This window comes from Atta colombica, unplaced genomic scaffold (assembly GCF_001594045.1).
Source record: "Atta colombica isolate Treedump-2 unplaced genomic scaffold, Acol1.0 scaffold153, whole genome shotgun sequence".
Classification (NCBI taxonomy): Eukaryota; Metazoa; Arthropoda; class Insecta; order Hymenoptera; family Formicidae; genus Atta; species Atta colombica.
Window position 1 is genome coordinate 1,701,568 of NW_017259243.1, and position 9,932 is coordinate 1,711,499.

Here is a 9,932-nt window from a genome sequence, read left to right on the forward strand (position 1 = left end):
CTCTTATTCAAAAATTCTAAACGTTCTAAATCTAAGTGTTTATTTAAGTAATTTTCTTGTTTATTTAAGTAAAACATTTTCACACATATCTTTTTACACTTTGCTTCTTTAATTTTATCCTAAAATCACGTATATTCAGCAAGTAACTAAACTAATAATGCACAAATTCTGATTGTAATGTATTTATATAAAAGTAAATTTATATAAAAGTTATAATTATCCAATATTTTAAATCAATGAGTTTACTAAAATTAATGAATTTAGATTATTTTTTTGTAAGAGTTATTTAGTCTCATGTTATGTAAATAATAATAAAATAAATAGCTTTTAATATTGATCATTGAACAAATCGATTATATTAAATAACATCAATTTATTATATATTATAATAAAATATGTAATAATAAAATAATGTTTTTTAAGTTTTTGCTATTATCTAAAACTATATATGTCAGAAAATGAACAAAATTTGACTGTTGAATAAAAGAATGGATAATTAAAAGCTTATGCTATTTGGATGGATCTATCGTCGGAATAATGAGCTAAAACGATTTTTAATAGATTAACGTTTTATAAAAATATATAAGTTTGCCTTGAGAGATAAGATTTACACAGCACTCAAAGAAGTCTATATAGAAGAATACATAAAATGTGTTTGTTTTCAATGTTAGAGAATGAAAGTTATTCCTTTCATAAAATTTTCAATATTTATTTGAACAGTAGCATATAATGCACTATAGTTAATAAGTTAGAAATGGAACACTTTTATATTACGCTAATTCTAAATTCAACGCTTTCGAGACTTTGATTGACGTTTAATAAACAGGTTGGCGCTTGATTTGATGTAGAAAAAGACTTGCACTCACGAACACTTCTAAAATTGCGAAACTCACCGGAAACGGTGAGTAACGTGATCAGCACAAAACGAAGTCCCAACCACATGTTGATTTCTTGTGCGTGGATTTATAGTATTTTGTACCGGTTCCACGCGCGACAGCTCGCACTTTCAAACTGACGGCTGCCTACGAAAGTATGCCTTATATGAGTATCTGCTTCATCGCGCTTAATCGGATGCAGATCTCTTCTAGACTATTTTCACTCGTCTCTAATGAGTATAATAACAATCGCAATATAACAATTTCGGACACCACACGAATGTTAGATCATACATTTTTCAATGAATTCGAAATCAATTCGATAAAAATATAGAGTCATCATTTATCGCCGCGTTTCCAGTATTTACTTAAGCAGAATAACAGGTCATGATAGAGTCAAAATGGGATTAAAATAAATCGTGATTGATTGAAAACTTTTAATAATTATTTTGGAGTTATTTTAACTTCTTATATATCAAAAATGAAAATGTCAAAACAAGAATCATTTTTTAATAAAGAATCATTTTTTAAGGAATCTTTATTTTCACACACAATCACTTATTATTAAAAAACGCTTTCTGTTTTGACATTTTCGTTTTTGATCGAGAAAACATTGTCGCATTTGTAGAATAATAAATTTAACGTCAATTGACTTTGTTTGAAATTATAATGTTAAGATGTGGAAATTTAAATAATAATGTAAATTTAAATAAGAAATTTAAATAATTAGATAATTAATTTAAATAATATGAAAACTTAAGATACGCCGTATGAATAGAATCATCCAAAATTTTCATTTATTCAAATAATTAAATAAATAAATTACTTCAAAGTCAAAATATCTATTGCAAAAAATAGAATAGAAAACTATTATAATTATTAAGTTTCATATTGTAGACTGTAGATAATATCCTGGCTTTAAAAGTCGACGTCAAAATGACATAGTTTGCAATCACGGTGTGTACACAAAAATTTTATAAAATTATGTTAATATATTTTAGTATATTGTAAGATTTTCTATTAAATAGAAATTTAATAGGATCAAATTATTATTTATAAGGCAATAAAAATTTTTATTTGCCAGTTATATTTATAATTTATAATATGTAGCATTCAAGAATTAATAAAATGTTCGTAAAAATTATGTTCATGTCTATAATGCACAAAGTAAAAAGAAAATTAATTTCCCGAGACTGAATAATTGAAACGCAGTATTGGACATAGTTAATTGTTGTATTTATAAATTATTGAGCAACCATTTGGACTCAGCTTTCAAATATTTGGAAGAATTTCAAAAAAAATATCAACCGTTAAACTAACTGAATCTCGAAATTAAGTTTAACGGATTCTTTAACATAAAAGTAGTAGTTAATTATTTATAAAATTTGCCTGGAGAATTAAATTAAGAACCGGTATAATGGTATATTAGTCATATCAATTAACTTCCTTTTTTTTCTTTTCTTTTTTCTTTTCTACCTAATATATATATATAATTTTTGAACAAGTAGAGAGGCGTGTAGGTAAGTATATAAATGTAAATCGAGTAAAATATGATTTTTCTTTTGGAGATTTCAGTTTAATTTATTATTATTATATTTTATTTATTAGTATTATATTGATAAAATTCTATTAAAACTTTTTTTTCATGTGTCAAAAATTCGAAAAGTATCTTTTTATTCTTTAAATGAATTTAATTTTTATTTATATTTACAAGAAATGTGCATAAAGAATATTTTCCAAAAAATATTAATCTATTTTCAAACAAATATAGTGTTAAAAAAATATTATTTAATTTAAAATATATAACTAATGAAATATTAAACATTATTTGAAAGCTTTCCGAAAAATACTGAGATTTATGACACGTACACAGTATATATATTCTATAATTGATTGCGAGCTGATCATGGAAATAATGATCGTAATTTCCGTCTGATGTTTATAAAAGAAAAGTGTTTTACATGATTCTCTCATCGCGTGTAATAAATTTTAGATAAAGATCGAATTAAATCATGCGGCATTGAGACATCTCCGAAAAGCGATGATGTACTCGCACTAATGAATTATCTCTCCGCAAGATAAATCGTGCATTTATCACTCTTGCGTTTACATAGTTGGAAGCGAATCTGGCCGACTACTTTAATTATTACCGGATAGGCTGTTTGCCAAATAACCGTAAGATTGTGCATAATTGCGAAGAGTCTATAGTGACTTTTAACTTGGCAATAATTTGCTGTGTAAGTAATCTAAAAGTATATCTCTGAAGCAGCATATGTACATATCTAACGGATTATCTCAATCACATCTATGCATCACAATTATAAAGGATGAAAATTTGTCTTCGTAAATTTCAGTGATTAGTGACAAATCATACAAGCATGTACTTTCCGATGAGCATAAAATTAATCATTCATTAACGAAAATTTTAGATTAACGTAATTTAATCTTTAATAAAAAAGTGCAGAAATTTCTGAATTTTTAGGAGAAAAACAAATAATAATTTATTATATTGTTTTATATTAATTTATATTAATTTATAAAAACAATAACTCTTTGATAAAAAATCTTATGGTGTTTCAATTAAGGCCTTTGGAATATTATGCAATTATATATATATATAAACTCGATTTGCACAAATCATATATAATCATAAAGATTATATATATCATAAAGATTATATATATATATATATATAATCTTTATGATTATATATGATTTGTGCAAATCGAGTTTTAGTTATGTAAATAGATAATAAAACTTTACATTTTTATTATCTAATAACATCGATGAATGCAAGTTAAACATGTGACGCATGCTAGTTATGAAAATCTAATCTCGAACGATAAAAAATTGTGAAGACAACATTAAGTTCTCGTAAAATCTATTTAAATTTGAACAAAAAAAAATGAAATTATTTATGCGATTTGCAATTGTCTTCTTACCATATGTAATTCAAAATTATGAAAAAAATCCACTATATACCTTTCTCCTTTCATGTGATCGTTATTAGTATATTATTTACACAGATAATGAAGACAAGAATGAAAACTAACAACACATTTGGATTTTATATAAAATTGTTATGTTGCCAAGAATTTACTTTCTTAGCCATTACGACTATCATCAATCATTCTTGAAGATCTTAGCAAACTAAATCATGATTGGAGCATATGTACATACATAATCCAAAGAATGTTTTTGTTTGGGAGACTAAGGGACTTCTAAAAAAAGCAAATTAGAATCTCTTTTGTAATAAATCTAAATTACAAGTATTATTGTATCATGTATTTGAAGAAACATGTTAAAATAAAGAATACATTAAAAATTAAATAAGACTCCGAATAGAAACGCATTAATACCTGAATTTGTACTTTAAAATTCAATTTACTCGATTTATATTATACTTATTATACTTCTTAGATAGTAGAGTTTTAGTTTTACTGTCTCTAAAATTTTTAGAGTGTATCTTACTCTACTGAAGAGTGAAATTTTTTTTTTAAGACTGATTCAATTTTCACTCTTTTGAGTTAGATTCCATTCCAAAAAATTTAGAAAGTAATAAAGACATAATCATTACATATATTGGATCATAATGTAAAATATATTTGTTACTGGACTGAAATTGCTTAAAACGATTATTAAGAGTGCGATCGAGTTGCCGCTACAAATACTTCGAAATATTTTTGATTGGTTAATTAGTAAAATTCTTTCTTCCAAGTGGTTAATCAAATGCTTCGGAACATTCGTAATGGCTTGTCGACCACACTTTGAAATGCACAAATGCTTCCAATTCTGACATGTGAGCTTATTTACGCGCTATCAGCAACAAAGAGTGTGGTCACGCGTATCTTATGACGATCCACCGTGTCCGAGGGCAGACCATGTACGAAAATACATTTACGTGGAGCAAGAAGATAAATCGAGGTGGCAGCGAAAGATAGTCGTTGCTTCGTTGACCTCCGTTCAAATTAGAATAATGTCGCGAAGTGAACAGTGGCTGGCAGAATGTAGTGAGAAATTTTCCCAAAAACAAAATATAAAGTTACCAATCTCTATTGTTACATTAATCAATAAATTTCTATTTAAAATGTATCATTATTTAAATAATTCTTTGTTGAAATAATAATCTTTTGTTCAATTTTTTGTTTATTACAAAGCGAATACATAATATTTTTCTTCTCTTTATCTTTAAATTGCATTTTGTTCACGTATTTATTTCTTATCTTTTTCGCAATCGTCCTATTGTATTTTGTCTCTTGGAGCTCTTTTGTCTCATCTCAGGAATAATTGCCAAGCATTGAGTGGAACGTACATGTCTCTTCATAGCATGTCACACGTGACATAGTCACAACGAAAGTTCTCGGTCGAGTCTGATTTCAGCGGGGCTTCAGTTAAATTCGGATCCCTTTTAATCCGTAGACCAGCTTATTTAGAATTTAGGTTTGCGACGGTCAACAAGAACTAGAATGGAGGAAATAGAACAGCTTCAAATATTTCGCGACTTATATGATGCAAATGAGAGAAGCATAGATAATAGATAATTTTTCCTCTTATTACAATTGGAAAACATATGAGTTTTCTAATATTGTTAGACAACAATAAATAATCAACTCAACAATAAATAATTTTCAAAAGAGTTGAGAGAGAGAAGAAAGAATAAAACTGTCATTGATTTTTCTAATTTCATTAAAAAAACTATATTTCTGCATGTTTATCGCGCGATTACATCGAGAATTATTTAAAATTAAAAAAAATTAAAAAAAAATTGTATCCATAAAATTATATATTTTATTATGACGTTAAGAAGTAAAGAAATAAAGAAACAAAGTGTGCAAGAGAGCACAAGTATGGACACTATATGTTGACAATGCGAACGAAACGATCATTAACCGATCCTTTAAATCAAAGAATTTATTATTAGTTTTAGCAACTCTTTCTTTTCACATTTAAAACAAAAGAGATAGATATATACAATTTAATAAGAATAATAGCAGTAAATAATAATTGCATTTGTTAATAAATTGGGCAGATCTTATTTGACTATTAAAAAAGTGCATACGATATTATATTATAAACAAATTAATGAATGTTACTCGCAAGTAATGTTTAAATAGACGAGAGCGCTTTTATGGAGAAATGGGTAGTGCGGAGCAGCTGAGAGATGAATGAACTTGAGGTTCTACAGGAAACAAGTTTGATGGATATAAATATAACATATATGATATAAATTTCAGCGACGTTGTTATTATTGTTATTATTGTCTGCAATACTACCACTGTTTGAGTTCCTGTCCCGTACAGCGCTTCACGGCCTTCGTACCCTTCGCTCAGAGGGGATAGCCTAAGTTTAGACCCGGCAAGACTCTGGCCGCGTTCAGTGTAAAACCACCATCCTCGAGAATCAATTTCTTCGCGCCGGACGTGCTTTCCGCGTGTAAATTTCATTGCGTACGTTTTGACCGGCGAGAAAGCTCCTCGTACGCGGTTCGGAAGAACAAAGAATTTTACATCTCGTGAAGGAAACTATAGAGAGAGATTATCGCGATGGCATACAGCTGGGATAATCGCGTTAATTTCATAGTGAAATTTCTGTATGGTTAGTAGATGCGGTGGATATTGCAAGGGTGGTCGAGATAGTTTCAAGCAGAGGAGGACAACAATTAGAAAGACAATGTGATTAAATGAAGAGGCAGCGCATAAACACGCTACGAAATTATGAAATATCGAAAATTAGAAGTAAATAGTGACTTCTTATGCAAAAATAAATAAAAGTATAAAATAAATAAATTTCTTTCATATATAAAGCTTTGTTTTGTAAGACAAAATTAGAAAATTTGTATAATAAAAAGTAAATCAATATTTTTTATTTTATTAATTAATGAAATATCTCCTCTGTGTAAATACGCATTGCATCGTGCAGCAAATGCATCCCCTTGCATTGTCTTACATATCTCGTGTGTTCCCTCTTGTGTGTAAATTTCGTGGCATGGTAATTGGTATAGTAGTATAATTAGTATAATAGTATGTGTATATAAGAAGTGTCTCACATAAGTGTTAAACATAAGACAATAAAAGCGCTAAGGAAGAAAATGTAAAATATAATTTTTTTGTTATTTTTTTAAATATGAAATATAACCATATAATTAAAAGAAAAATATCTTTCTTTTTGAAAATCTTTTAAGTAGTAGAAATATATGTGATTTTTTAATAAAAATTTGATTGTTTTATTTTGTTATTGTTATTTATTATTAATATACATATATATTTCTTTATACAGACAAAAAGAGTTATTATAAAAAGATTATGTGATTTTTATATATAAAAAAGATAAAATCATCAATTGATTATTTTAATTCTATGTACAAAAATCATTAAAACTTTGACTGAATATTCTATGCAAAATGTTTTATATTTTATATAATTTATATATATAATGTATATTATGTATATTAATGTATATTATATACATACAAAAAGTATACAAAATTTTTTTATGTATAAAAAATACATACTTTTCGATAACTTATCTAAATAATATAATTTTGTACACAAAGGAACTAAAAAATAACAAGAAAATTATATCATATTAAGTTAATTAAAAATTCTAAAATTTAAAATAATCTTTAAAAGAAATCGTTAAAATAATGATAAACAATGCTCTTGTTGAGTAGGAAAAAATCGATTCTTTGTATATAATATGTAAAAAATGCCAGAAATTTTTTGTTATACCTGTTCTACTATTATTGAGCAATTATTTTAATTTGTTAAAAAAATTAAACATTGATTGTCATTTAAAATATAATATCTCAGTAAATAATCAACAGCAACATAATGTTATAATTTTACACTTAATAATATAATTGTTATGTATAACATTTTATATTATATTTATATTGTTGAGTGTGAAATAACATAGATATTGTTGGTGTTTTTACTGGGATAGGAACATATAAGCAGTTTAATAAAAAAAAAGTTAAATAAGAAAAAATCGACTATAAATTAATCAGGCAATATTCAACAGTACAAATATAATAAGAAATATAAAAATGAAAGATTTCTGTTCGTAAATAAAATCTAACAGTTTAAAATAAGTGCCTTTAGTGAAAAGAATATCTTGTATAACTACAGATATTGATAACAACGGATATTTGGACAAGCATGATTTCGAGTGCATGGCATTAAGAATGACAATCATCGAAGGCAAAGGCGAATTTAATTACAGTCGATACCAAGAAAATCTTCATATCATGCTCTCTTTATGGGACGAAATAGCTGATCTGGCAGATTTTGATAAGGTATATCACTATTGTGAAAAATATTATCTAAAATTTAAATCTGGAACTTATTACATTACACGATGAGCGTCTAATTAAAATTCTTTTCCAAACTTTGATTCGTATAATTGTTGGTATATCTATAATAGAGAATAAAAGTATATAAGTATTTAATAAAGAATAAAAAATTTAATCTTTTATAATATATTAAAATAAAGATTATCATTTATTTGTATTATTTCTTTTCCAGAACGACGTTGTAACGACAGACGAATTTAAAAAGGCTATGCAAAGTAGCTGTGTTGGTCGTTCTTATAACGATTTTCCTCAAGCTATGAAGATGTTCATTGATAGTCACTTCAAAATACTTGACATAAATGGTACTGTATTATAAACGTAAAGAAAACGTTGGCCGATTCATAATTCATAATTCATTCTCAAGACAGTCTTAAGTAATATCTTAAAATATGCTAATAGTGATTCTGTAATTGGTCTTTAAATATAAAAACACGGATCATATATGTATATCGACCATTGTGTAGAATAGTATTGTAATTAATAAATTATAATTTCTTTCTATAAAATTAGATCAATAGAAGAAATTGTTAATCGAAATTATTATGTGAAATAATTTTTAATGTCTGTTCCAGAGGACGGCGTAATTGGAGCTGAAGAATTTCGATATGATTGTGCTTCAAGGATTGCTGTGGATAATGTAGACATCCTTGATAAAGCTTATCAAAGTCTTTTAAATGTAAGTGAAATAACTTGACTATTTAATAAAATAAGAATGAAAATTCCATTAAATTCCTTTTTTTACACTCTCTTAAATTTTTATGAATAAACCAATTTCTGTTACTTTAAAGAATTAATGTTACAAAGCGGTAATTTGTATTTACTGGGCGGCAATTTTTAAAATGTATTAAGTCAAGTACATTCCAATAAAAGATACGTAATTTTTTATTTTATTGGAAATCAAAGATACGCAATAATAAAAAAATTACGCTACTGCAATTATTATTTCATTAAAATATTTATTTTCTCTCCATTCCATGCAATTGTTCAAAATTCAATAAAATTCTGAAAGATTCAATATAATCGTATACCTTTTCATGAGATGTGCATATATCAATTAAAAATTAAAAGAACGATTGTTTTAAAGTAGTACTTCATTACGTTAACAGGATGATGACAGAAGACGCGGTGGATTGAACTTATCACGTTATCAAGAATTATATGCGCAATTTCTCGGTAACCCTGATGATAATTGTCCAGCAATCTATCTTTTTGGGCCAATAGGACAAGAGTCATAACTGAGATACTCAGTTGAAACGATGTCAATCTTTATTATAAAAAGTTAAAAAAAAAGGATAAAAAAAGCTTCAAATATGCGCTCCTCGAAAAATAACTGTAATGCATAATTTGAAAAAATCCAAGTGAAATGAATTTTCTTATTCCTATTCAAAGGTCTTCTTATTTCAATTCAAGCGATAGTATTTTTAAATTCATAAAAAAAATTATATTACAAAATTGTGCCAATTGAAATAAAATTTATTTACATTGTATAATCTAATTTAATTTCCAAATAATGTATGTATATTTTCGAATTTCCACTTAAAGATAATTTTATTTCAATCCAAATCGTAGTATCTTTTGTTTTAATAATTTTATCTAAATCAACAATATATATATAACGTAAAAAACTTGACGCGAAAGTGTAGAATATTTTTAATATAACGGTTTGTGCGTATATATATATATATATATATATGTATATGTACACA

At 26.4% G+C, this 9,932-nt stretch overlaps 2 protein-coding genes across 5 annotated transcripts in view; one reads left to right on the top strand and one right to left on the bottom strand.

Moving 5' to 3' along the window:
* LOC108685489 overlaps positions 1 to 989 on the bottom strand; it is a 7,150-nt gene extending 6,161 nt beyond the window's left edge. Inside the window, exon 1 of the mRNA XM_018190296.1 lies at positions 894 to 989. Within this exon, the coding sequence (XP_018045785.1) occupies positions 894 to 942 (49 nt within the window). The 5' untranslated portion in view covers positions 943 to 989. The remainder of the gene's footprint in view (positions 1 to 893) is intronic.
* A 5,254-nt stretch (positions 990 to 6,243) lies between these two features.
* Positions 6,244 to 9,713, top strand: LOC108685490 (sarcoplasmic calcium-binding protein 1). Of its 4 annotated transcripts, none has more exons than XM_018190297.1 (5): positions 6,244 to 6,610; positions 8,003 to 8,169; positions 8,399 to 8,528; positions 8,799 to 8,902; positions 9,333 to 9,713. In XM_018190297.1, exons 1-5 carry the CDS (start codon positions 6,556 to 6,558, stop codon positions 9,459 to 9,461), a joined length of 585 nt encoding a protein of 194 aa, XP_018045786.1. In that variant the 5' UTR covers positions 6,244 to 6,555; the 3' UTR covers positions 9,462 to 9,713. The 4 variants fall into 4 exon arrangements, with proteins under 4 accessions (XP_018045786.1, XP_018045789.1, XP_018045788.1 ...); XM_018190300.1 differs by having other exon boundaries at positions 6,246 to 6,547; XM_018190299.1 differs by having other exon boundaries at positions 6,247 to 6,470.
* Positions 9,714 to 9,932: the final 219 nt, after the last annotated feature.